The sequence below is a fragment of the Onychomys torridus genome, chromosome 8 (genome assembly GCF_903995425.1).
Source record: "Onychomys torridus chromosome 8, mOncTor1.1, whole genome shotgun sequence".
Lineage (NCBI taxonomy): Eukaryota > Metazoa > Chordata > Mammalia > Rodentia > Cricetidae > Onychomys > Onychomys torridus.
In genome coordinates this window covers 5,930,804-5,958,728 of record NC_050450.1, presented here as the reverse complement: position 1 = coordinate 5,958,728, position 27,925 = coordinate 5,930,804, and the positions used below count along the sequence as shown (strand labels likewise).

Here is a 27,925-nt window from a genome sequence, read left to right as displayed (position 1 = left end):
TTGTGAACATGGATTGTCAAAGTCTTCACTGAGCTGGCTTCCATTCTGTCCTGCAGGAGAAGTTTAAAATGCAGCATTCAGAAGGCTACCGGCAGATCTCGGCCTTGGAGGATGACCTGGCTCAGACAAAAGCCATTAAAGATCAACTGCAGAAATACATCCGGGAACTGGAACAAGCCAATGATGACCTGGAGAGAGCCAAACGGTAGGTGGGTCGAAGAAAGGTTTATGAGGCAGCAAATACAGAGCAAACTCAGAAATGGAGCATGAAGAACTTGGTGCTGAGCAAAATGAAACCCTAATGGATCATGGGCAAGATGGAACATATTTACCTTTTCTGGTGTTCTTCCCACCTTCCTGAAGATGTGAGTTTCTGTCTGGTTTCTTCTTCCTCCAGTTTGAAAGACTCAGGATTTCTTATGGGTAGGACTACTTATGACAGACTTTTGCTTATCTAAAAATGTCTTTAGTTTGCTTCCGTTCACAAATGTGTGTGTGTATGTGTGAATACCCATGTGCATCTGTGAGCATTCTTATGTGTCAGAGGACAAACTTGAGTATTCGAGGTTCTTTGCTGTTTTTGGTATTTTATTTTTTTTAGCTGGTCCTGCCACCCAGCTCCCAAATAAATCACACATGGAGGCTTATTCTTAATTATAAATGCCCAGCCTTAGCTTGGCTTAGTTTCTAGCCAGCTTTCTTTATCTTAAATTACCCCATCTACATTTTGCCTCTGGGCTTTTCCTATTCTCTTTCTTCCATAAATCTTACTCTTACTCTGTGGCTTGGTGGTTGTGTAGCTGGGTGGCTGGACCCTGATGTCCTCCTCTGGTTGCTAAATCCTCCTCTCCTCCCAGATTTCTCCTTCTGTATATTCTTTCTGCCTGCCAGCCCCGCCTATCCTTTCTCCTGCCTTACTATTGGCCAGTCCTTTATTAGACTATCAGGTGTTTTACGCTCAATAACACAGGTTCACAGAGTTAAACAAATGCAACATAAACAAAAGTAATACACCTTAAAATAATATTCTACTATTGTCCTTGTCTTCCATCTTAGACTCAGAGTCTCTCTTTTTGTTTTACCCCTGTGTATGTCAGCCTAACTTGTGTGAGCTTTCAGAGATGTTCCTGCCTTCTGTTTCTACCCACTATCTCGCTGTAGAAGAGCTGAGACTGCAGACTTTCTCACTAACAGGTCTGGCTTTTACATAGGTTCTGGAGATTAGAACTCAGGTCTTCACACTTGTGAGACACTCTCGTCCAAGGGTTGACAAGTTTCTGCTGTGCCTGCAGATAACGGCTTCTCACATATTTACCTATATATTTTTTTTGTGACAGGGTTTCTCTGTGTAACAGCTCTGGCTATCCTGGAACTCACTCTGTAGAAAAGGCTGGGTTTGAACTCACAGAGATCTATTTGCCTCTGCCTCCAACTTTTGGGATTAAAGGAGTGTGCCACCACCACCCTGCTATGTCTACTTATTTATGTCCTTGTGGTTAGAATACAATGCCAGTCCAGTTGGGTTTTCTTCAGATGGATACACACTGTTATTTGACCTTTCATCATTTCCTCTAGGATATTGAACTCAGCTCCACTGCATGTTAATTTTTTATGTATCCTCGCATCTATTTCTGGATTTATATTTGATTCAGTCTATACTTTGTGGTATGTGTCCTGGATAGTTCTATGTCAACGTGACACAGGCTAAAGTCATTTTAGAAGAGGGGACCTCAGTTAAGAAAATGTCTCCATAAGGGCTGTAGGCAAGCCTGTAGGACAGTTTCTTAATTAGTGATTAATGGGGGAGGGCCCAGCCCATGATGGGTGGTGCTATCCCTGACCTGCTGGTCATAGGTCCTATAAGAAAACAGGCTGAGTGAGCCAGTAAGCAGCTCCCCTCCATGGCCTCTACATCAGCTCCTGCCTCCAGAATCTTGCCCTGTTTGAGTTCCTGTCCTGAATTCCTTCAGTGGTGAACAGTGATGTGGAAATGTGAGCCAAACAAACCTTACTTCTCAGGTTACTTTTGGTCATGATGTTACATCACAGTAATATTAACTCTTACTAAGACTTCGGAGTGTGAAGCCACATTCTGAATCAAGCCACTGTCATTTCCACACATACATCTTTGATCAAAACAAGTCATGTGATCACACTGAGTCAGAGGGTGAGAGAGTATTCCATCCACAGTGAGGCTCCAGCAAGGGTGTGGTTGCAGGGACAGATGAAGAATTGGGACCAATAATGCACTTTCCATGCTGGAAGGTGGTGGTGCACACCTTTAATCCCAGCACTTGGGAGGCAGAAGCAGGTGGATCTCTGTGAGTTCAAGGCCAGCCTGGTCTGCATGAGTTCCAGGATAGCCAGGGCTACACAGGGAAACTCTGTGTTGTATAATCAATCAGTCAATCAATCAATGATGCAGTTTCCCACAAGAAGTTAGTTCACACAGTTCAAAACTAATATAGGTAAGAGTAGGATTCCTTCCCTCCCCCACTCCCGCTGTCCCCCAGATTTATTCTTTTTGTTGTTGTTGTTGTTTTTCGAGGCAGGGTTTCTCTGTGTAGCTTTAGAACCTGTCCTGGAACTCACTCTATAGACCAGGTTGGCCTCGAACTCATATAGATTCGCCTGCCTCTGTCTCCTGAGTGCTGGGATTAAAGGTGTGTGCCACCACTGCCTGGCCCAGATTTATTCTTATTATTTTTAAGTATGTGTAAATGCACCTGTGTGTGGGTACCTGCAAAAACCAGACGAGGCTTCAGATCCTCTGGAGCTGGGAGGTGCCAGGAGAGTGTTACCTGCCTAATGTGGGTGCTAGGAACCAAACTCAGTTCTTTGCAAGAGCAGCAAGCACTATAGCACTTTTAACCACTGAATTATTCTCACCAGCCCAAGACGGTTTTTTGTTTGTTTGTTTCTTTGATTTTTTTTTTTTTTTTTTTTTTTTTTTTGGTTTTTCAAGACAGAGTTTCTCTGCCTCTGCCTCTGGAGTGCTGGGATTAAAGGCATGCACCACCTTGCCTGGCTTGTTTCTTTGAATTTTTAAAATGTTTTAAATTTAGCTGGGCAGCGATGGCACATGCCTTTAATCCCAGCACTTGAGAGGCAGGCCCAGGCAGATCTCAGAGTTTGAGGCCAGCCTGGTCTATAGAGCGAGATCCAGGACAGACACAGAGAAACCCTGTCTCAAAAAGAAAAAAAAAATTTTTTTTAATTTTTATGTGCACAGTGTTACAGTGCCTATAGAGGCCAGAAGAGGGCATTCATCTCCTAAAACTGGAGTTACAGACTTGTCATGTGGGTGCTGGGATTGAACTCTGGTCTTCTGGAAGAACAGCCAGTGCTTTTAAACACTGAGCCATTTCTACAGACCTTTTTAAAAAAGATTTTAATTGTAGCCAGGTGGTGATGGCATATGCCTTTAATCCCAGCAATTGGGAAGCAGAGATAGGTGGATCTTTGTGAATTCCAAAGCTACACAGAGAAATTGTGTCTCAAAAAAAAAACAACAAAAGATTTTTTTTTAAAGATTTATTTATTTATTATGTATACAGCATGTATGACTGCAGGCCAGAAGAGGGCACCAGATCTTATTACAGATGGTTGTGAGCCACCATGTGGTTGCTGGGAATTGAACTCAGTGCTCTTAACCTCTAAGCCATCTCTCCAGCCTCCCAAAAAAGATTTTTAATTGTATCTGTGTATAGATATGTATATGTAGGTGTCAATGGATGCCATAAGTATGGAGCTGGAGTTACAGGCATTTGTGAGTCACCTGACATGGGTGCTGGGAACTGAAAGTGGGTCCTCTGCAAGAGCAGCACAGTATGTACTCTAATTGCTGAGCTATCTCTAGCCCCAGGGGTTTTTGTTTGTTTGTTTTTAATGGAAATTCAAACAAATAAAAAACAAATACTATTCAGCACTGTCATGAAAGCGGGAGGTGTTCATGAGACCACCCATGTCTTCCTGAGAACTGACAGGTAGTTAATGGTTACAGCTGAGACTTTCCTTCACTGGGCAACACTCTATGGTGTCCATAACCCTGGAAGCAACCTGTATTAGCTCATTGAGTCATGCACATTAAAGACATAAAAACAAAGGAATAACACAGGAAGGGGTAGGGAACAAAATAGGGTAATGAGTGGTCATGGTAAACATGATCAAAATGATGTTCATGTATGAAAATGTTATAAAGAAACCTTTATGTATCATTAATATATGCTGATAGAATAAAACAAAAGGCATTGTTATTCCTCCACCTCCAGTTCCCCCATAACAGAGCACTTTGTGCTCATAGTTGTACATCTTGCTTTTTCACTTAACAATGGATACTGGAGATATCTGTCTGCTGAAGGACACAGAACACCCTTGTTCGTCTACTGAGTGGTTGACATTGGCTGATACCATGATGACTGACTTATCCAGGCTCTTGGTCCTAGATGTCTTGCTGCTTCTCAGTTCCTTTACTGGTCAGTGTCTCTGTAATGAGCAATCTCCTGTGATGTGCACCTGTGCAGTGGGATCCCATTAGTCGAATGGCCCTGTTAGAGGACACATGCCTGTGTGATTTGGATAGGACCAGTTTATATTCCCAGTGGCTTAACACAGTGGTTTTTAGACTTAGGAGTTTTGCTAATTAAATAGATGAGAAATGGGTTCATCTCGGCTTTGAATTCTGAAAGACCTGTAACTATGGTGTTCATTTTCTGTGAGCTACATTCTCACTCGTTCTCTGTTCCTCTCCTTTCCTCCCTCCTTCTCTCCCTTCTAATTCAGTATTTGGAATAAAATCCAGAGCCTTCTGCATACTGGGCAAGTGTTCTGCCACCAAGCTACATCTTTCACACTGTTTTACACATTTTGAATTTGGAGTTTTGGGGAGAGTGAAAGGGTGTCTTCTAAAAATCTAGACAGGGTTTCATATAGCCTAGACTGGCCTTGCACTCACTCTGTAGCCAAGTATAACCTCGAGGTCCTGATCCTCCTACCTCTACATCCTAAGTGTTAGAATTAAAAATGTGTCTCCCTACCCAGTATATTGAAACTGGATTTGTGTTGGTATTTTCATTGTTTCTAAGAGACTTTCATCTGTTTGTCTTTGACATGAGTCCAAAGTATCCAGAGGTTCTTTTGGTTTCGTCTATTGTGTGCTTTAGTTAGTGTGCATGAGTTATTTGACTGTTGTATATTCAAGACATTCACAGTTATGAGGCCTTTTGTTGTCTAGTCTTTTTAAACACTTGGCTTGAGCCAGGCATGGTGGCACTCACCTTTGATCCCAGCACTTGGGAGGCAGAGGAAGGCAGAGAGAGAGAGAGAGAGAGAGAGAGAGAGAGAGAGAGAGAGAGAGAGAGAAGACCCTTGGCTTATGTTTTGATTGGTTGTTTTTCTAGTTTGGGAGGGGGCAAGGGATTGAGACAGGATTTCTTTATTTAGTCCAGTCTAGCCTTGAACTTGTAATCTTCATATGTTAGCCCCAAGTATTAAGATTACAAGGATATATCATTACACCTGGCCTATTTTTTTTTTTTTTTTTTTTTGAGACTCCAGAGAGGTGTGAGCTTCCTACCTGTTATGATTCTTTACCTTTAGTCTTTCAAGTCTGTCTCTTTTGTGTCCACTACAGCACCCCCCCCCCCCCCCCCCGCACTCCCTCCCCACTACTGTTTCCCCCCACTCCCTCCTCCCCACTAATACCAATTGGTATTTTTCTTAAGGTGGTAACAATTTAATATTAGCTTATGGAAGAATTTTCATATATGTGTGGTGTGCATGTATGTATATGATGTATGTATATGCATGTTTTCATGTGTATATACATGCATGTGCAGCCTGAGGTTAATGGTGGGAACTCCCATTTCTCTTGCACCTTATTCAGTGAAACAAGGTCTCAGTCAGACCCTGAGCTCACCTACATGGTCTAGTCAGCTTGCTCTGAGATCTTTTGTTGCCACAACCCCAGACAGAAACTGCCACCATGCCCACCTGGTATTTACTTGGCTTCTCAGGATCCCAACTCTGGTCCTTGTGTTATAGCAGTTGCTTTAACCCCAGCCCAGAACACCAGTTTCTTTACCCCTTGGGCCTCCTGAGTACACTTCTGTTTTTCCAGAAACATCCACATCCCTCTGATATTCTTCATTGTCATGTCAGAGATGTTGGGACAGATTGTGTGATATTTTGTTTGTGCTCCAACAAATGAAGCTTGCCTGGAGATCAGAGGGCAGAGTAGCCACTAGTTAGCCATAGAGGCCAGGCAGTGGTGGCACTAACCTTTAATCCCAGCTCTTGGGAGGAGGAAGCAGGAAGATAAGGAGTTCAAGACCACCCTGGGCTAAAAGATCCAGTCTAAAAGAGAAACAGAGCCAGGTGAGTTTAAAGCCACACTGGAAACAGCCAGGCATGGTGACTCACGCCTGTAATCCCACGAAGTGAGCCTTTAATCCCAGGAAGTGATGGCAGAAAGCAGAAAGGTATATAAGGCGTGAAAACCAGGAAGACTAGTTAAGCTTTTAGGCTTTTGAGCAGCAGTTCAGCTGAGATCTATTTGGATAGGGGACTCAGAAGCTCCCAGTCTGAAGAAACAGGATCAGCTGAGGAATTGGCAAGGTGAGATAGCTGTGGCTTGTTCTGCTTCTCTGATCTTCCAGCATTCACCCCAATACCTGGCTCCAGGTTTGTTTTTATTAACAAGACTCTTTAAGATTCATGCTACAGAGCTCCCTATTCTGGAAAGGCTGGCTGGGTGGCCAGAAAACCACTCAATACTGGGATAACAGGATCATGCTGTGTACCCAGCTTCTTATGTGGGTGTTGGGGATCTTAGCTCCGGTAGGTGCTCAAGCACTTAGTGACAGCCATGTGTGCAGCATCACTTTCTTTAAAGTCACTATGAGATGAATGCTGGTCGTGCGCGCATGTGTGTGTTGAACTGTTATGAATGCTAATTAGCATTCCTAGACAAGCTGGAGTTGGTTGCTGTCAATAACAGGGCAGAGCATGTAGGTCATCACTAAAGTGCCATGTAGAAATCATCATACTTGACCCTTAACACAACCTGGTACATGTTCTCAGCTCTGATGATTCCATTTTGTAGGTGAAGAGCATGAGACCCAGGAAGCTAACGGACTTAACTAGGCCTGTGGTGTTTAGGATCGCCCAGGCCCATCTGTCACATCCTCCAGGTCTGTGGACACCAACAGATGCTGCCATTGCTATCTTGGACCACTGGCCACTTTGTGTTTCTTTTCTTTACTTTTTCTTTCTTTCTTTTTTTTTTTTTTCTCGAGACAGGGTTTCTCTGTGTAGCTTTGCGCCTTTCCTGGAACTCACTTGGTAGCCCAGGCTGGCCTTGAACTCACAGAGATCCGCCTGGCTCTGCTTCCCAAGTTCCTGGGATTAAAGGCATGTGTCACCACCGCACGGCAACTTTGTGTTTCTTTTACGCAGAGCCACAATCATGTCCTTGGATGACTTTGAGCATCGTTTGAATCAAGCGATCGAAAGAAATGCCTTCCTGGAGAGTGAGCTGGATGAAAAGGAGAATCTTCTCGAATCTGTGCAGAGATTGAAGGATGAAGCAAGAGGTCAGAAGCTTCCCTGCCTTCCCCTGCATGGTACCTCTCTATCCAAGACAAAATTGTTCCTTGGTCTTGCCTAGCACTGCCTTTCCAGGGAGCCGGGAGCTGTTCTGTACATGAGCGGGCCTCCCAGAGACTGAGGGACAGCTCTTTGTGGACATTTGCCAGGATGGGTGCTCTGAATTGTCAGCTGCTGTCAGTGATTACTGGAGTGGCTGTCAGACACCACATGTCTGCAGGAAAAGCCTTGGGATTGACAGATTCAGTTTTGTTCATAGGTTTGTCCTCTTTGGTTCAGGAATGACTCCATGGGGAATGATCCCATGCATGCCAGGCCTGGCAGAAGCACAGGGTTTCTTGGGGATAAAAATGCCATTGTATTGCTGGCCAACTTTTGGTTGTTTTTCCAGGCATGAAGTTTTTAGACTAATGGGACCTTCATTGGTGAGCCAGCCAAGCTGAGTGCTTAAGAGAGTTTGTTCCAAGTCCTGATTTCTTTTTTGTTTGTTTTGGTTTTTGCTCTGCAGACCAGGCTGGCCTCGAACTCACAAAGATCTGCCTGCTTCTGCCTCCAGAGTGCTGGGTGAGCCACCACTGCTAAGCCTCCAAGTCCTAATTTCTTGTTTACTTATTTATTTTTGTTTTTCAAGACAGGATTTTGCTGTGTAATAGCCCTGGCTGTCCTGGAACTCACTTTGTAGACCAGGTTGGCCTCGAACTCACAGAGATCCATGTGCCCCTGCCTCCAGAGTGCTGGGATTAAAGGTGTAAATGACCACACCTATTCCTTCATTCTTTCTCCCTTCCTTCCTTCCTTCCTTCCTTTTTTTAATGACAATTTGATTTCCAATGGTGTAGTTACTAAATAGGGTTTTAAAGGCAACAGTTAGAGCTGCAGAGATGGCGCAACAGTTAAGAGCACTGCTCTTCTAGCTGTCTTGAGTTCAAATCCCAGCATCCACATGGTTCTCACAACCATCTCTATAATGAGATCTGGTGCCCTCTTCTGGTGTGTAGTCATCCATGCAGGCAAAACACTGTATACATAATAAATAAATAAATCTTAAAAAAAAAAAAAAAAAGCAATGGTGAAGTTTAAATAGTTTTAGATTTCAGAACATGTTGGATTCCATTAGGAGTACTCAGTGGAACTGGGCATGGTGGTGCATACCTGTAATCCCTGCACTTTGGAGGAGGACCAATTGTTCAAGGTCATCCTTGGCTTCATAGCAAGTTCAAGGCCAGCCTGGCCTACAGCGACCATGTCTCAAAAAAACAAAACAAAACAAAACAAAACAAAACAAAAAACCCTAAAACCTTGGATGGGAGAAATTCTCAATTGATTGATAAAGTCAATCAAATATCACAAAATTTAAAGAACTCTGAAATCTGAAGCACATCTAGTCCAAAACATTTCATATAAGAGCTACTAGCCTCTTGAACCTATAGCCATTAGTAATGAAGACACCAATAAATCACAGATATTTATTTTGTGGAATGTTAAGCTGTTACTAAAATGAGTGGGCATTGGTAGACATGTTGTCATGGGAAAGATGGACCAAACCCTTCATGGAAGGGGAGAGAATCAATTAGTCACAGACAGGAAGTGGCATATCCACAGCTAATGTTTCCTATAATCACTTGTATTGTGCTCAGTGGGAGTTTCCAACACATGTGAACTGTGTGTAGAGGAGGTCTAGAAAGTTAGGTAGTGGTAGACACTTAGAATCTAGTGCTCAGGAGGCTGACTCAGGAGGATCAAATATTTGAGGCCATCCTGGATACTTAGCAAAAAGCAGTTACCTGCTGAGCCTTGCTCTGCAGGTCTACCCAACTTTCTCAGGTACTTTTCCTTGTTCTCTGTCTCTTTCCAGTACTGGCCGGAGCCTGGCACTTCAGGTTCCCTTGCCATTGCTGAGTGCACTGGCCTAACTCAAAAGTGTGGCTTTCTCTCTTACTTTCTCTTGACTTCCATCTGGTAGCTGCTGAGATTTCAAGCTTGTCTGCTTTAAACTCTAAAACAACAACAACAACAACAACAACACACACACACACACACACACACACACACACACACACACAGAAAACTTGGCCACGTGTTCCAGAGAAAAGGGACCTCAGGGAGCGGGGATTTTCACTTGGAATTCTATATCTATGTGAAGTGTTTTTAACCGTTAGCATGGTGAAGCATGTACCATGGTTTTATGTTCTTCAGTATTTCATGCAGAAGGAAAGTGTGTTGTTTTGCATAACTGTTAGGAGGGCATGTGGGTGTCCCTCCAGTCAGGGTTTCCAAGTTGATTTCTGGGTCGTAGCACTCCTGTTTTGGCTCCATCCTCACCCAAAAGTAAGGACTCATATTCTGGATCCTTTCCCTGCACAGATCTGCGGCAGGAATTGGCTGTGCAGCAGAAGCAAGACAAGCCCCAGACACCCATGCCAGGCTCTGGGGAAACAGAAAGGACAGACATGGCTGTGCAGGCCACAGGCTCTGTGCCATCCACTCCTATATCTCACCAAGGACCCAGCTCTGGTTTGAACACACCAGGAATATTCAGACGAGGTGAGGAGATGGGGCAGAGGGAGATTTTTCTTTGATTCAATGAGTTTGCCCTTAGGCCAGATGTGGTGGTATAGGCCTTTAACCCTAGTACTTAAGAGGCAGAAGCAGGCGGAGCTCTGAGTTCAAGGCCAATCTACACAGTGAGTTCCAGGATAGCCAGGGCTTTGTAGAGAGAACCTCTCTTAAAATGAATGAATGAATGAAAAATCCTGGGTAAGAGAGTTTGGGTCTGGCTCAGGGTTAGGGAGTAGTATGGGGACACTCAGTGGGGCAGGTTGTCATGATATATGACAGAAGATTCTTGAGTGAGGCTGGGCATAGCAGATTCTGTGGTAAAGGACAGAAACTGTCTAGAAGGACAGTATGTTGGTTTTAAATGTGGTGCTTTTACTCTGTGAGGAAAGGTCATGAGGCATGATAAAACCCATTATCAGAGCTTTATTAGGAGGAGAGGGAGGACAGAAGAGAGCATGGCCAGGCCTGTAAAAGAGACACGTGAGGAGAAGGGAGAGAGGAGGGAGGAGGAGAGAGCAGAAGAAAAGGGAGGAGTCCGTGACCTGCTTTTTAAGGATTCCCTTGTACATGTGCATGTAGGCTTATGGAGCTACGCATGTGCAGATTGTGTGACCACACTGCGCACATTGCACATTCACACAGTGCACGTAAGACCCCTTGCTTGGCTACTGAACTGCTCATGTGTGGTCAGATAGCTGGAGGAGTGGCTGGAATCCTAACATAGTAGCCTCTCGACTCATGCCACAGAGGATGTAGGTCCATCCTAGCAGACCACTTTGGGCACCCCAGAGGCCAGAAATCCAAAGATCTAAATGCTGTATGCAAATAAAAGTCAGAAGGATCATGGGTTGGACATGATGGCACATATCTGTAATCTCTGTGTTCTGGAGGCAGAGGTTGTAGGATTGAGAGTTCAAGGCTAGCCTGGTCTACACAGTGAGTGCCTGTCTCATAAATGAGTGAATATATATGAGGCGGAGGAGGAGTTCTGCAATAGATCTAACTGGAAATGGGCCCAATGTAATTGGTGTGCTTAAAACTAAGAAAATTGAGTTCTCTTGGCTGATAACCTGATGAGTCAGGCCACTGAAGGCAAATAAACAATTATCAAATGCTCATTGTGTGCTCAACGGTCTTTACAACACTTCATAGTAGGACCTCATAGAGCTTCCTCACAGCCTGCATCTTTCAGATGCATTGGCCAATGTTCCTGAAGTCACCTAACAGATAATGGCAGAGTTGAGGTTCACAGCCAGGCAGGCTGGTTCTTGTACCCATGTTGTGAAACCTCCAGAGACCACCAAGGTGCTGGTTTCCAATGTAAGCACACAAGGGTCTTTTTATTGTCAGGTTTGAACCTGGGCCACTGCCCAGCAGAAGGGAAATGCGGGTGGCAGCTGCAGGCCCAGAGGTAGGAAAGTTTTTAAAGGGAATAACCACAAGCTGGAACTTACGTGCCGGCTTACATATCTTGGGATTGGGTGGAAGGGATATGAGGCAAATGATTTTTTGAAACTATTGGGTTAGACTTTTGGTGCAGAACCACAACCTGCCAACAGGATATCTGGATATCTACAAGGGCCATAAACTGCCAACAGGATGTCTGCAGGAGCATCTGGATCTTGTTAAACTTTACTGCCTGTTTCTTAATTGGCTGCTTCTAGGGTATCTGTTCAAGTTGTCATGGCACATTTCTGAGGTTTTTTCTGGAACTGAGTACAGCCCCTAGTCACCTGGTGGTCTAAGATGGTGGTTCTTCCCTAAGATGGAGTATGTAAAGTCAAGTCTAGGACTTCATATTGCCTTCATAGTTCTAGGGCATACGCCCTGATCAGTTCACAGTGTGAACTTTGCTGATGAAGACTGATGTGGTCTCTGGGGTCCCAGTCCAGAGGAGTTTCCTGTGTTTTGGTGTTCACATGACTCAACTTGGTGTCTTAGTCACTGTTCTGTTGCTGTGAAGACACCATGACTAAGGCGACTCTTAGAAAAGAAAGCACTTAACTGGAGGCCAGCTCACACTTTCAGAGGTTTAGTTCATTATCATGGCGAAGAGCATGGCAGCAGGCAGGCACTTCCTGATCCACAAGAAAAGATACTGGGCCTAGCATGGGCTTTTGAAACCTCAAAGTCGACCCCCAGTAATACTTCCTTCAAGAGAACCACACCTACTCCAACAAGGCCACACCTCCTAATCCTTAATTCTTTCAGTCCCACTCCCTGGTGACAAAGCATTCAAATATATGAGCCTATTGGGGCCATTCTTATTCAAACCACCTGGGAATGAGTTAGTTCAGGCTCAGCTGGTCTCAAATGAGGCCTACCAGTTGTACCTGCTGTGTTGGGGAGGGGTTCATAACTTTAAAAAATTTATATTTGCTGTGATATGCACATGGAAGTCAGCAAGTACTTTTAACCACTGAGCCATCACTGGCCATGAGTGGTGCTGATTCATGCAGATTGCTCAGCTGGCCATGGTGATACATGACTGCAGCAGTCCTAATGCCCAGACTGACAGGAAGGATCCTGTCTCTCCTTCCCAAAATTGTGGCAATCCTGGTCATTGTTAATGTTAACATGCCTTGACTTGGTTTAAAAAGATTGACATGTGAAATAGATGTTTCCAAGAATTCAAAAAATAGACTCTTGGCATGTTGTCCATTTAACTCCTTAATGGTGACCAGAGTCAAAGAGGAGGTGTCTGAGTTCATCCCCACCTACAGAGACTGTAGGATACTGTGTGACCCATGCTTCTTCTTGTACACCCAGGTCTGGACAGTTCTAATAGTGGGACCCCACTCACACCTGCAGCCCGGATATCAGCCCTAAACATCGTTGGGGACCTGCTTCGGAAAGTTGGGGTAAGCTCCAGCCTTTGCAGGTTTTTTTTTTTTTTTTTTTTTTGTCTGAAGGTTTTTCTAGACAGGGCTTCTTTTTCCACTTTCACAGAGACCTGAGTTTTAGATGTGCCTGGTCCTTCTACACCTCTGAGCATCTTTAGCTCATGAGATGGGAGTTTGATTGCAGAGGGGTAGGGTGCTCAGAATCCAGGTCCCCTTTTCCTTCTCAGGCGTCTTCCATTCTTCCTCCCCAGTAATTTGGGATAATAGGGTGGTGTCTATGTTTGTGTCTCTTTCTTTCAAGATTGGGTCTCATTTTGTATCTCAGGCCTCATATTGGCTGTAGTCCTGCCTCAGTCTCCCAAATTCTGAAATTATAGTTGTGGGTTACAATGCTCAGTTGTAGATTGTTTCTTAATTTGAAGGAAAAAAATAATCCAAAGGCCATTTAAAAATGGGTTAGTCCTCTTTCCGTCTCTGTCTATAGAACATCTTAAGAATAGAGAGCAAAGACCTTGGCCTTCCTGGCTCTATGTTAATCACAAGGAGAGGCTTTTGTCCTCAAGCAGCCACAGAGAATCCTTTGTAGTTGTGCTTTCAGTTTTGGAAACTATGCCTGAAAGGCCGGCCATCTAATCTCTGCCTGGCCTGGCCTGAGGCAGAAAGAGAACACGCACATACACACTCACACAGGTCTGCTTGCATATACTGTTATGCCCAGATCACGGGGACCCCCAAAAGACCACAGAGACCAAATCCCATATGTGAAAGCAAAGAGCCTTTATTTCAAACTCCAGGGCTTGGTCCCTCTGTCTGTCCAACACAGCTGTGAGAGCAGAGAGCCCGAGGTTGGGGTGAGGGGATTTCCAGGGTTCAGGACCCTGAATGGCTGACAGTTGTCTAGGAGTGTCTTGGTAAGAAGGGGAAATAGGTGTGTACTAGTCTCAAGGACATCTGGCCACCTTATCAGCTTAAGGCTTTTCCTGGATCTGGGTGTTGCCTACCTGTAAGCTTGTCACAGAAGCTGTGTCTAGGCCTCTAAGCCTGTCACAGCAGCTGTGTGGTCAAGCTATTTGGGGCCCCTCCATATACACAGATCTGTAGGTCTGTGGGTTTTTAGGCTTGTTTTCTCCAAGTTCAAGGCCTTGTTTGACCCTTTGTGCAGGGTTAATGATGTAAATAAGTGAACGGTTCCAGAAGATGATTAGTACTATTGTTAGTATTTGGTGAGGGTAGTTCTTTTTTCTTTTTTGTTTTTTGACACAAGGTCTTGCTATGTCACCTAGGCTGGCCTAGAACTTACAGTAATTCTCCTGCCTCAGTCCCTTTAGTGCTGGGATTACAGGCGTGTGCCACCATGTGTAGCTCATATTTCACTAGGTGAAGTTAATTATTTTCTGGGAAGCTTCTTGATATTTTAGGTGGGGAGTTTTAGTCCTTGTACATGCACTGAGTTCCACTGAGGACCCCTCATAATCTTGGGTACACACTTTAGGTAGTTTTTTCTTCCCTGGCTCCCATACTCTATTTGGATTTTTGTTTTTGTTTTTGTTCTGTTTTTTTGTTTTTTGAGACAGGGTTTCTCTGTGTAGCTTTTTCCTGGATCTCACTTGGTAGACCAGGCTGGCCTCGAACTCACAAAGATCCACCTGTCTCTGCCTTCCAAGTGCTGGGATTAAAGGTGTGCGCCATCACCACCCGGTTTATTTGGTTTTTTTGATAGTATCTCTCTCTAACTCTGGCTGTCCTGGAGCTTACTGTATTGACCAGGCTTGCAAGGGATCTGGAATTTGGTATGACTGGACTCACATAGCTCTGCCTGTCCCTGCTTGGGTCAAAGCCATCATGCCCAGTGGCTCTCATACTTCTATGTTCCTGTCTTTTTTGTTTCCTTGAGGGTTGGGGAAGGGTATGATAGGAACAGGGTTACATGTCCCAGGCTGGCCTCAAATTTGCTATGTAATTGTAGATAACTTTTAACTTCTGATTCTCCTGTCTCTACCTCCTGAATATTGGGGTTACAGGTATGCCATACCTAGTTTATGTACCACTATGGATCAAACTCTGGTCTTCATGCATACTTGGCCAGCACTCCCTCCCTCTTCAAGCTGGCTTCTTCTACAGCTCCTTGTCTATACCTTGACTGACGAAAGTATGTTTCTTCCCAGGCCCTGGAGTCCAAACTAGCATCATGCAGGAACTTCGTGTATGATCAGTCTCCAAGCCGAACAAGTGGTCCAGCTTCAGGGCGAGGAGCCAAAAACAGAGATGGTGGTGACAGACGGCCAAGCAGCACCAGTATGGGAGATAAAGGGTCAGTACCTTTGATAAAGTCTATCAGGAGGTACTAGGCTGCTCCATATCAGACACCCACCTGGTCTCTAGTTTTAAGATTATTGCAGCAAACCTTAGCCTCTACTTCCTTTTAATGTCATAGAGACTTCCTTTGTAGCCTAGGCTGGCCTTGAATAAGCCCCTTGCCTAAGACCAAATTAGATGATATCTGAATTTGGGCAGGCAGACAAGGAGAGAGCAGTGTTTGTAATGTGATTCTGCACTGTGAGGAGGTCCTGTTCAAATCCTTTTGTTGGGGAGCTGCACTTCTCCCAGAATATTTTGTGAGTTGGGATACACTATGTACTTGTGTATATGGAGGCCCAAGGTCAACTTTAAGTGGTGTTCCTCAAGTGATGTCCACCTTGATTTTTGAGACAGTCTGACTGGCATGGAATTAATCAAGTAGACAACTAAGCCCCAGGGATCCACCTGCCTCTGCTTCTCAGTGCTGAGATCAAAAGCATGAGCCACCGTGTTTGGGTTTTCACATGGGTCTTGAGGATCAAACTCAGGTCTGCTGCAGGGTTGCCACCAGAGCTGTTGCCCAGCCTTTGTTTTAAATCTGTAGAACCTTCAAGAAACTAAATGGACTGAGTCAGTCCAGTCGGACCAGATCCTGAAAACAGCCACAGGAATGGGAGACAGAACTGACTGCTAATATTTCTTTTATTTTCTTGTTTAAGGGAAGCCCATAGCTGCCTCTAGAGCTAGAAATTCACCAAAAGAAGCATGCATTGCCCGGGCCCCAGGCCATGTCAGTCTGACAGTCAGGCACACAGGGAAAGGAATTGTTCCACGGTGCACACTTAGCTTCCGGACCTTTAAACAGATTTTTAAGTGTATTTATTTATTTTTGCGACCAGGCTTCACTGTGTAACCTTGGCTGGCCTGGGGCTTGAAGGGCTGTGCAGAACAAAGAGCTGCCTATCTCTGCCTCCTGTGTGCTAGGATTAAAGGCATACATACCACCATGCCCAGTCAAAATTTTTATTTAAAATAATTTTTTTAAATTATATTAATTGGTGTGTGTGAATACACACATGTGCCTGAGTGTGTTTTCCATAGTGCATGTGTGAAGGTCAGAGGACAACTTGAAAAAGTCAGTTCTTTTTACTGTGTGGATCAGGGATTAAACTCAGATTTTTAGGCTAAGCAACAAACATCTTTACCTGGTAAACCATCTCTTCAACCTTATTTATTTATTTATTTATCTATCTATCTATCTATCTATCTATCTTATCTATCTATCTATCTATCTATCTATCTATCTATCTATCTATCTATCTATCTATTTATTTATTTAAAATTCAAGGAGCTGGGAATGTTGCTCAGTAGATGTAAGTCCCTAGGTTCAACTCTAAGCACTCCCCACTCTGAATGAAATGACCAAGAAGTGACACGTGACACTTCTGTAGGGTCTTCTGAGATTGGGGACTTTTCTGCAGCCTTTGGAGTCAGGAAACCAGATAGCCAGTATCCTTTTCTTCATTTCACAGGAGAGAAAATTGAGACCCCGTGAGACTTGTTCCCGTTCTTGACATTCACTCCTAGAACTCTGGGGCTCTGTGCTAGGCACCGGGACACTGCTGTCTCTGTTAAATATGGTTTGCTTTGTCTGAAGGTCAGGAAAACGCTTGGAGTTTGGGAGGCCAGCCTCACAGCTCTCGTCACCAGCGCTGCCGTCCACCCAGGATGTGGTCAAGCTTTTGCTTTAGGACCAATGGAAACTGCGCTCTCACCAGTCTTACCCCCTTATATTCAGCTTTTGGGTGTTGAATTTTCATGTTAATTTGAGAAATAAGAGCCAGCATCACCAGCATTTACTTTGTGTTGTGCAGCCTAAGCTGACTAAGGCTGTTGGCTATGGACTCGGTGTCATCCCTGTAATGTGTCCCAGTCCCTGGCAGTGTGTGTGCTATAGAAATGAGCTGGTATCCTCCCCACCTCACCCCCCAGCATAATATTCTTCAGGGGGACTAGAGCCCAGTTTAGGAGCTCTCCTCTGCAGCCTGTTTCCAACTGGAGCTGTCTTCTGGAACATTCTGCCAGTGCTTTTACAGCATGATTAAATTGTGTCTAGGACTGGGAGATTACAGAGGCATAGGGCTGTTTTAAACTATGGTTGTGTACTTTTGCCACCTTTCTCTGTGTTGTCCTGGCTGTCTTGGAACTTGCTATGTAGATCAGGCTGGGATTAAAGATGTATGTCACCACTGCCCAGCCCTTTGATACTTTTAATCTGCCTCAGGATTTTAGAGGTGTGTCTGACTCTTAGGTCAGTGGGAGATTATCCTCTGTAGATAAACCCTGCCTCCTATCTTTCCTGAGTCCCTTGGACTAATGATGGAGTAACTTCTGCATCATGACAACTTGGAGTTGGATTGGCCTTTTTTATGCCATCCCTAAGAATAAGACTTCATCCAGACACCATAGAGTAACCAGGGTGACTAAAACATCAGATTGAGATCGCTGGCGGACTCTCCCTTGGGATGTGGAGAAATCAGCGCAGGAACTGCAATGCCAGACTCTGTCTGGTCTGGGGTGAAGCACCACCTCATGCTTGGTCCATGGTGAGAAGCAATTGCACACTAATTTCCAGAGCTTAGCGGCCTTTACTTTGCTACTAACTTATTTTCTAGTAGATGGGGCAAAACTGGGCTTGAATTGGACCTAGAACTTTGAGTGCTACTGACATTTACAAAGTGGTTTTAAGCTCTGTGGCTATTTGTTCCACTCAGACATTCTAATCTGGAAAAAGATGGACTTTATTTTTTATATTAAAAAATAATAAAATTTTAAAAAATGCCTGCTTTGCTGTTGTGTTTGGTCCTTCCATGTCTGTGCACATGGCCTTGAAGTTAGTTTTTTTTTTTTTGTTTAGCCAAGTAATAAAATAATGGGATAAGTGTTTTGTGTGTAGGTGTATGTAGTTGCTTGTGTGAATTTGGAGACATGTGTGTGCACATGTATGGGGATCAGAGGTCAACATCTGGTATCTTCCTCAGTTGTATGGGTGGTATGTGTAGGTGATTGGGTGAGTGTGTGGGGCACGTGTGCACAGAGGTCAATGTTTGGTGTCTTATTTTTGAGGTAAGGTCTCTTACTAAACTTGAATTCCTCTAACAAGCTCCAAGAATCCCCTTTTCTCTGCCCTGCAGGGTAGGGTTACAGAAGTATACCATCTTGCCCAGCTTTTATGTGGGTACTAAGAATAGTCAGGGCCTCATGCTCAATCTGTTCACACTGAATCTGTTCTTTAAAATTTTCTATTGAAATCAGCTTTTCCACAGCAGTTTGAGGGAAATTTTGTATGTCATTCCAGTTATATTAGCATTTGGTAGAAGGATTGGCTTTTTTAGTATCCGTATTCCCTGTCTCATTTTGAGTTGGGCTTTGGAAAAGTTTGTGTGGACTACAACTTTTGCAGAGCATGTCTGCCTATAGGGCTTTAATTGGGAATTAAAGGGTCCTGGACTGCTTCTATAGGGTCTTCATGCTAAGAACAGTTTCTTAAATGGTTACTGGGGGTGTGGTGAGATAGCTTTGGACTTATGGTCATCCCTGCCTCAGCCTTCCGTGGGTCACCATGCCTAGGTGTTTGGGTTTTTATTTTATTTTTAAAAACAGATCTGCTTGAAGATAAATGTGTTTTAGAAGCAGATGTGGCATGCAAGTCTGAAATATTTATTTTTAAGTCCATTGTGTGTGAGCCATAACACTCATGTAGTGTTTAGAGTACAGCTATCTTTATGTATTTGAAACAGGATCTCATTGTATAGATCATGCCATCCCAGAACTGTGTAGCCCAGGCTGACTTTAAGTTTTCAATCCTCCTACCTCCCCTCCTAAGTACTGGGAGTACAGGTTTAACACCCCTGTACCTGATGCCTGAAGGTAATTTTATACAGTAATTTTAGTGTGTGAGTTTTGATTATGGCCCATTCCATTTGGGATTTTCCAGTGTTGGTGGATAAAAGTCTTCAAAGGTGTTGGGGACATTTGGATTTTCAGACTAGATACTCAACCAGTACAGAGACAGGTTTGGTTGTAAAATGCTCTCCTTAGTTCCTCAGTTACACAGCCTGGTACACAACCTTCCAGCTGCTCATGCCCAGTCAGGTGTGTTGTATCTCCATGATTGTTTCCTCAGTTTATGAAAGAAATCAAAAGAATGTCCTGCCCCATCCTCCACAAGACAGCAGCTTGACAGAAGAGCCAACTCCATTCTCGTGACTTATAACCTTTTATTAGTGAAAGTGTCCATGGGTACAACCTGGGTGCAAGTATGATAGTGTGATCTCTCTGTTTTCAGCCCTTGGAGCAGTGTTTCCTTTTTAATTCACGTGACAAAAATAGTCACTTGGTCTTGGTGAACTGTGTGTGTGTCTGAGGTGTCGCAGGCAGAAAGAAGGGAATTTTCAAACAAGGGCTTTTCGCTGTAACTGGAGCGGTCAGGGAATGATTTGGGAGTAGGCTAGGGGCATTTAGGTAATTTACTCATTTCATGTAAACAAAGTTGCTGGTGTCTGGTGACAGTGGCTATTTTCCTAAAACCTATCTTTGCAGTCCCACGGAATGCAAGGTCTGACCTGCATCTCTTATTTGGGTTTTCTTTGATAGCACACCTAAAACCTGAATTCACACCCTTTGTGTAGGGCTGTGGAGTTGAGTCATGGTGAGGGATGGAGTGATGTCTGCGGCAGAGTGTGCTGGGTTCTGCTATCTTTTTGTTTTGTTTTGTTTTGTTTTGTTTTGTTTTGTTTTCCGGAGCTGAGAACCAAACCCAGGGCCTTGTACTTGCTAGGCAAGTCCTCTACCACTGAGCAAAATCTCCAGCCCCTGGGTTCTGCTATTTTTAGTGTTTTGTTTTCCCTGCCATAGTGTATAATTCTGAATTTATTCACTGGCTTTGGTTCCATTGAAGTCTGAGTCCCGAGCGTCCATTTCTTCTTCAGAACCATCTGTGTTTTCAATAACTCTACGGCCTCCAGCCCTCCTGGAAGGAACAAAGGAGGTCTCGTTTCCTCTCCTATGGGTTTTAAGCAGAGAATACATGTGTCGTTAGTAAGGAAATGTCCCAGCAAATTGGAAGAGGTTTTTATCAAGGGCTGAGACCAAACACACACTCAACATGAATGAATGAGTCACAAACAAATTCAGGGTGAGTCCCAGCCAGTCTTAAAAGTCTGGGTGGTTCCATTTAGTCAGTTGGCATGGGATTGTGGCTTTAAAAATATGTCTGGTTTGGGCATTTAATGATACTTAGGACTCTGGTCTGCCAAAGTGTTGAGGACCTGGGAAGAGAAAAAGGACAAGATAGGTGGAGAGTAGCTGACACAGGCCTAGTGAGAAAAGGTGCTGTTTTATCTGTAAGATTTCTGTCCTTTGTGGGAATAATAAAGGCATGGTTTTAGGTTTTCAAAATGGACTCCAAAGGCAGAGTGGAGAGAGAGTGACACAGAGGACATTCCTTAGTTGAAGGATGACAACAGCATCATCCACTGTGTGGAACTTCCTACTATGGTAGAGAGACTTGAGTGTCTGCCATGGTGTCTGCCTTGAGTGTGTATATTCCTCACTGTGGTCACATGATACATAGCATAAAGTGGATGCTCAATGAATATTTGAAATTGTTAGTCTGAGGTGCATGTTTGTTTCAGTGGGCAGGGCAGCCCTGAATCTTCACAACTCCTGTCTTCAGCCTCTGGCCTGCTCCATTCTGGCTATCCAAGTCCATGGATTTTATAGGAAGAGCTAATTATATGGAGTGTGGCTTTGGGTAAGAGGAGCAGGTGGGAAGAAAGGGAGAACGGTCAGTTTACTTACAGCTAACCTTTGCTATTTCACAGAAGGTTATGTGGATGTTCATGATCTTGTTGGGCTCCCACCAGTACAGCCCTGTTTGACCTGAATTTGAAGACAGGTGCTAACCCAGTTTAGTACAATTAAGAAAGCCAATGTTGGGTAACAAAAGCAACTTGCTGGCCATAGGAAGGCCAGAGGGAGAAGCCATGAGGGTAGGCCCACCACTGACCCATTCTGTAGCCCAAAGGAACAGCTCAGACAGATGACACACCAGAGACATAAGCAGGCTCAAAGGTTGTGATCGGCAGGTGGGAGAAACTCCCAGTGTGAACCTCTGGGGGTTTTCCAAAATGCAGTGATCAGGAATAAATACTTCAAAAGTAGCAACTCCCAAAGTAAGACACCCTGGCCAGCTTCAGAGAGTCGCTTCAGAAGGGCCACTTCCTTGCCCATTTCTTCTCAATGCTGTGGGTCAGAGCGAAGGGGCCTAGAGTGTAGTGTGGAAAGGTGACTGTTAGTGGACCTCTCTTCACAGCTACATTTTTGCTTGGGAACCTGAACCCAGTGGGTGGTGGCCTGGGCTGGAAACTGTTTAAGTCTACATTAAGTTTCTAGTCACTTTGTGTCTTTTGGGAAAGTCTATATTTGCTGACTCAAAAGATTTGTCCCTTGACCTCAGAAACAAGTCATGCCCTAGTCATCAAGAGAGTCTGCAGGGGCATGGTGCCAGTGCAGGGATCACTATTGGAAAGAGTGGCTCCAAATCCTGGACAAAAGGTTGATACCAGCTGGATAGTAGTGGCACACACCATTAATCCCAGCACTCGGGAGGCAGAGGCAGGTGGATCTCTGAGTTCAAGGCTATCGTGGTCTACAGATTGAGTTCCAGGATAGCCAGGGCTACTCAGAGAAACTCTGTCTTCAAAAACAAAAACAAAACAAACAAAAATATAAACAAACCAAAAAAAAGGTTGATATCAACTCTCACTTAAAGGAAATAAAGGACCCTGTCAAAGGTTTTCTTAAAGGGTCTCCTCCTGGAGGATCATGAGTATTTCCAAACTCTTGGAGTTTACTCTAGGCTCTGTGAGCAGAACAGGCCTCCATAGGAGAGTGGAAGCCTCTGCTATTTTGCTAGGACATTGTTTCCTGATGGCTAGAGAAGGCTCCTCTGCTCCCCCCCTTGCATCCTTGGGGATGCTCTCTGCAAAACCTCAACCAGCTTTAAGTATTTGGCAGCAAGAGCAAACTTGAAGTTCTACAAGGAACAGGTAGATACAAGAAAGGGTGTCCTTAGCCTCAGTGTGGGGAACTCGGAACTCCATTGAGCCTTTGTTGCCTGGTTACAACATACCAGAAAAAAAAAAAAAAATAAAAGGTGCTTAAAATCCCAGAGAAGCAGAGACCCCTTATTTACAAGGGCTCAATGTAAGTCCATTCCCCTGATCTTGAAAATGTGCAAGCCCATGAGGCCTCCAGAAAAGGTTCCTACAGGTAATGTCCAATTCCCACCCTCATGTACTGAAAATGCAGTAAGCATTAAGCCCAAGATCAAGCCATTTGAAGTCCTGGCATCTGTGCTATGTCAGGGAGTGCTCATGTCCTTTGGACAGGACAAGTTTAACCATGAGTAGATGAGTTTCTGGGCTGTGGTCACTGTGGCCCTGTGTTTATTTTATTCTGGACTATAACCCAGGCCAGCTAGATAGAAGCTAGGGTCCATTCTCTAGGGGTTGTGCAAAGGGAAGGTATCTCACCTGTTAAAGGAGAGTGCACTGCTGAGCGTCCTGACAGTGTATGAGTGGCCTCAGCATGCAGCTAAGAACAATCCCTGCAAGGGCTAGGGCTGTAGCTCAGTTGGTAAAGTGCTTGTCTACCATGCATGCATAAATCCCTGGGTTCCATCCTCATATCACATAAAACAGTATAGTGGCACATGCCTGTAACTGCAGCACTTGGGAGACAAGCAGGAAGATTTCTAGCTTAAGGTCACCCTTGTCTACATAGTGAGTTCAAGGACAGCCTGGATTATATGAGGCCCTGTCACAAAACAACACCACCAAAACCAAAACCAACAAATAAAAACAAAACAAAACAAAGCATGTAGACTTTTAAAATCTAATGGAGATATGATCAAGGTGTTTTGCTAGAAGCCATGTTTGAAAAAATGCCAGAAGGAAGGGCAATGACTCAGAAGATGAGGTCTGTTCCTTACATTCACAATTCTGAACTAATCCAAGCCTTCAGATTGGGGGATCTCACAGAAATTTGCAAGGACTTGGAAAAGGGAGGACACAGGGAAGGGGTGCTTGGCACAGAGGAATGGGGATAAGGAAGGTGTGCTGGGACAGAGGATTAGGGACAAGGAAGGGGTGCTGGGCACAGAGGAACGGGGACGAGGAAGGGGTGCTGGGCACAGAGGAATGGGGACAACATGACACACAGGAGCTGCAAAGCTGGAGACGCAAGATACCTGGTGGCTCACTGCGAAGTTTCCTGTGAGGGGGGCCCTCTGAAACAGAGAGAGTCCCCAGAGGTTACCATCCACACTTGGGAGGGAGCCAGTTAAGTATGCTAAAGGCACTAGCTTCAATTGAGTAATGAAAGGTACTTCTAAGTCAACATGAACCAGAGAGCCAGCCTGGAGAAACTGGCACTAAAACCAACAACAGGCACTATTTAAACTTCTGTCCTCCCGAGTCACGTGAGAACCACCTAGAAATCCCAGCATTGTACAAAGGTAAGAAAAGGCCAGTCTGAAAGGCCAGTGTTGGACCAGATGCATGTGCAAGTATGTGTGCTGTGTGTGGATGTCATCTTCATGAACACTACCTATCTTGTTTTTCAGACAGGTTCTCACTGGCCCAGAGTTCACCAATTGAGCTAGGCTAGCTGGCCAAAAAGTTCCAGGAACACTCCTGTCTCTGCCTCCCCAGAACTGGGATTCCAAAATGTGCCACCATGCCCAACATGTTTTATGGCATTGAACTTGGGTTCTTGTGCTCTAAGAATAATCCCTTTACCAGGTGAGCCAGTGCCCTAGCTCTGGTCTCTGTTGGCTTTGGCAGCTAAGTGGGAGGTGACAAGCAACATGGCAAATGTTCAGCCAACAACACTGAAACTTGCTCAATGGTTTTTTATCTGCTGATTTCTTGCCACACAGCTCTAGGGTGTGAGCTCATGTGCCTGTACACCTAGACTTAGAGAATATGGTACATAATGGCATGACAAAATGGTTTGGTTCTATCTTGGGCCTGTACCACCACAGGTCAAGTAAGTGGGCAGAACCTGCAGAGACGGTAAACATGACCTCAAAGAACCATTAAGCCTAAGAGAGAAGAGAGACATCACTACAGGGGCAGATAGCTGAGGTGACTGTCCTCCAGCCCTGCCACTTAGGGCACATTCTTTGGGTCATTGTGAAAACAGCTCTTGTGTATTGAGCCTTCAGCAGTGGAGCATCTCCTATATCTTTACTAGACTGGAAAAGTTGGGAACAATGGTTTATAGCCTGTCAAGTCTCATCTTGAGGGACTTGAGGCTCCTTTCAAAACAGATCACTCAAAGTAAAAAGATGAAAAAGAGACCAAGATGGAACCTGGGTAGTCCAATGCATAGTGGGTTTGTGATAGAGAGAGAAGGGCAGCCAGGGGAGTAAGCCCTGTGAGGCCCAGGGAAGAGGTCCAGTGATTGTCACTCTACCACGGGCTATTTGCAGCCATGTTGTAGCCTAAAGAAGGCCACTGATGGATGCTACCTGCACATTGTATGTGGAAAGGGGTGTTAGAAAAGCAGGATTAGGGTTTTCATTTAATGGAATAACTGAAGGAGAGTGAGACAGCACCCAGGTGCACACAGGGGATGCAAAGCTGATGAGGCCTTGGCTCTGCTCCGTAGTTCAGCAGAGACATCAGGGCAATGTAGGGGAAGACTGGTGTGTATTTCACTATCACTTCTGTTTTCCAGTTAAAAAAGAAGTTAGGTTATCAGTGGAAAGTGAGTTGGAAGATAAGAAATTTACTTGTTGGGGAGATTTAGTTAGCTATCAGCACACTCAATGGAAGTGGCAGTGGGGTGTCATCTGGTTTGTGTCTTGGTTATGCAGAAGGTATTATACTAGGGTTGGACTGGGCACCAGCCTAATGAAGCCAGAAAAGCAAGGGAGGGCTACAGAGTGATGAGGCATAAAGGGAAGGTGCCTAGTTGACCATGGAAAGGAAGCTGGGGCCACTGGGGGCCATGGAAGAAAACATGGAGGGAGCAAAGAACACAGAGTTAGCTAGATAGCTACCACTGGCAGGATGCCCACAGTGCAGTTAGGAGTCTAGAGTCTTTCATCACATCCAAGAATGCAACAAGATCAAAGGACAGAAAGCAAAGCTCCTAGGATATTACAATCACAGAGAATAGTGGAGGAAGAGAGGCTGGAAGGCTGAAGTGTCCAGAATGACATGATATAGAGTGGGAGGTAGCCTTGACCAAGAGGGCTGAACCCAGTTCCCACCATAGTGTGGGCAGGGCATCTTCATGAGGGACCATCTGGCAACTTCTGGAGACATTTGTAGCTGTCACAGTATTGGGTAGATGGGCCTGCTGACCACCCTATATGTATAGCCCAGCCCAACCCCACCCGACACAGCAGTGTTCTGAGGGTGAGAACCTGAGGTAGAAGGTTCAAGAAAGGAGATAAGAAATGAGGGTTGGAAGTTATCCACCCTGCAATGAAGGATAGGCTATTGGACTAATAAAAATGTCCAGTGATTCACAAAGGTGGGAGGGAGTTGAGATTATTGTTGGGTATAGGGGTGCAGGAGAGTGGATACATGGGTGCAGGGCAGGCACTTCAGGCTGGCAAGCCTGCCCCCAGCTGCTCCCCACAATTCCTCACCTGAGCTTGCTCTTGAGGGCATTCACCTCTCGGCCCATGGCCTCGTTACTCTCAGTAGCCTCATCTAGCTCCCGCTGCAGCTTCCTGCGGTTGGCATTGATGCGCTGGGACTCCTCCTCTGCCTCTTCCAGCTGCCTCTTCAGCTGCTTGACCTTGGTATTTCCTTTCTCTGCCTGCCAAGGGAAGGACAGTGGGTCAGCAAGGCTGTACCTGTGGGGCCCCAAAGCACTGGGTAAGGCCAAGACAGTGAGGAAGGGACAGCAGCTGTGGCCACCTGCTCCTTGTACTGTTCTGCCATCTTGCGCTCATCCTCCACCTGCAGCAGGACCTCCTTCAGCTTCTTGTCCTTTTGCTTTAGTGACTTGGTAGCTGCCTGTTTCTCTCTGTCATAGAGAGGAAAGGAAGGTAATTTCAGATTGAGATGGCATCCTTATAGTTATTATGTTAACCTAGACATGACATCCCTGTAGTAGAATATTATTTTAAAGTGTGTTAATTTTGTTTATATTGCATTGTTTAACTTTGTGAATCTGTGTTACTATGCCTGTGTAAAACACCTGATGGTCTAATAAAGAACTGGTCAATAGCAAGGCAGGAGAAAGGATAAGTGGAGCTGGCAGGCAGAAAGACTATATAGAGGGAGAAATCTGGGAATGGAGAAGACTGAGCAGCCAGACAAAGAGGAGGACTCCAGGGGCCAGCCACCCAGCTATACAGCAAGCCATGGAATAAGAGTAAGTTACGGAAGTAAGAGAATGGGAAAAGCCCAGAGGCGAAAGGTAGATGGGATAAGTTAAGGAAAGCTGGCCAGAAACTAAGCCAAGCTAAGGCCAGGCATTCGTAATTAAGAATAAGCCTCCATGTGTAATTTATTTGGGAGCTGGGTGGCGGGTCCCCAAAAGAGTAAAGCCAAACCATACATCCTACTAGCTTCCTCAATCCCCAAATCAAGAGTCACCCCGAAGAGAGCCAGATGTAGAATAAAGAAAGGTGAGGTATCAAGCCATGACACAGCCCACTAACCTAAGAACCTCTTGTGAAGAAATGAGCCAGCCACAAAAGGTTTTCATTGATGTGAGATGCCTCCACAGGCAAATATTTGATACCCAGCAGGACAGGCTATTTGGCAAGGCTGTAGAACTTAGCTTAGTTGTGGGTCATGTGACTTAGTTAGCTGAATGGGTCAACAGAGACAGGACTGCGGGGCGGTGGTGGTGCTTGCCTTTAATCCCAGCACTTGGGAGGCAGAGGCAGGTGGAACTCTGTGAGTTCAAGGTCAGCCTGGTCTATAAAGTGAGTTCCAGGAAAGGCGCAAAGCTACACAGAGAAACCCTGTCTCCAAAAAACAAAAAACAAAAACAAACAAAACTAAACAAAACAAAAAAGAGGCAGGACTTAAAGCTGATATTTGCTTCTGGTTTAGCCCAAACTCTGATGCCTGATCCACCAATATGTGAGAAGCAGCAGCTGCAGGTGAGGTGACCCCAAACCAAGCTGCTCAAACCCTGGCATAAGTTGCTTTTGGTCAGGCAGCTTGTCAAAGTGAGAAAAGTCATCAATAGACTCAGCATGAGCCATCCCAAAGCAGACAGCTATAGTTGGGAATGATGGGGAAGGAAGGACAAAGGATGTTTTTGTTTTTGCATTTGAGATGATACAAATGTTTTAAAATTATCATTCTACACATCTGCAAGTAAACTAAAAACCACAGGAGTGTGTGAGTCATCCAGAAAGCTGGTATAAGTAGCTCAAAATCTTTAAAACATTAAGTTGTAAAGATGCTGTGACTCATGATTAAGCAAGAAAGCTTTCTTGTATCTGTGGGCTGGTGGTTAGACCTTTCATATACCTGGTGGCAGGCAGGCGCCCATCAAGGCTGGCTCATGTCTGG

At 44.8% G+C, this 27,925-nt stretch overlaps 2 protein-coding genes across 9 annotated transcripts in view; one reads left to right on the top strand and one right to left on the bottom strand.

Moving 5' to 3' along the window:
- Nde1 (nudE neurodevelopment protein 1) overlaps nt 1-18,142 on the top strand; it is a 28,663-nt gene extending 10,521 nt beyond the window's left edge. For 4 of the 5 annotated variants that reach the window (XM_036195169.1, XM_036195170.1, XM_036195168.1 and 1 more), the window contains 6 exons: nt 57-205; nt 7,456-7,592; nt 9,970-10,149; nt 12,934-13,025; nt 15,173-15,318; nt 16,963-18,142. In XM_036195169.1, coding sequence (XP_036051062.1) covers nt 57-205; nt 7,456-7,592; nt 9,970-10,149; nt 12,934-13,025; nt 15,173-15,318; nt 16,963-17,056 — 798 coding nt within the window. In that variant the 3' untranslated portion in view covers nt 17,057-18,142. Of the gene's footprint in view, nt 1-56; nt 206-7,455; nt 7,593-9,969; nt 10,150-12,933; nt 13,026-15,172; nt 15,319-16,837 lie in introns of all 5 variants that reach the window. The other variant, XM_036195171.1, reaches the window with a different exon arrangement.
- Nucleotides 18,143-20,164: 2,022 nt separating this feature from the next.
- Myh11 (myosin heavy chain 11) overlaps nt 20,165-27,925 on the bottom strand; it is a 114,091-nt gene continuing 106,330 nt past the window's right edge. For 2 of the 4 annotated variants that reach the window (XM_036195166.1, XM_036195167.1), the window contains 4 exons: nt 26,309-26,417; nt 26,035-26,207; nt 23,620-23,658; nt 20,165-20,370 (listed from right to left, as the gene is read on the bottom strand). In XM_036195166.1, the coding sequence (XP_036051059.1) occupies nt 23,628-23,658; nt 26,035-26,207; nt 26,309-26,417 (313 nt within the window). In that variant the 3' untranslated portion in view covers nt 20,165-20,370; nt 23,620-23,627. The remainder of the gene's footprint in view (nt 20,371-23,619; nt 23,659-26,034; nt 26,208-26,308; nt 26,418-27,925) is intronic. The other 2 variants (XM_036195163.1, XM_036195164.1) reach the window with 1 other exon arrangement.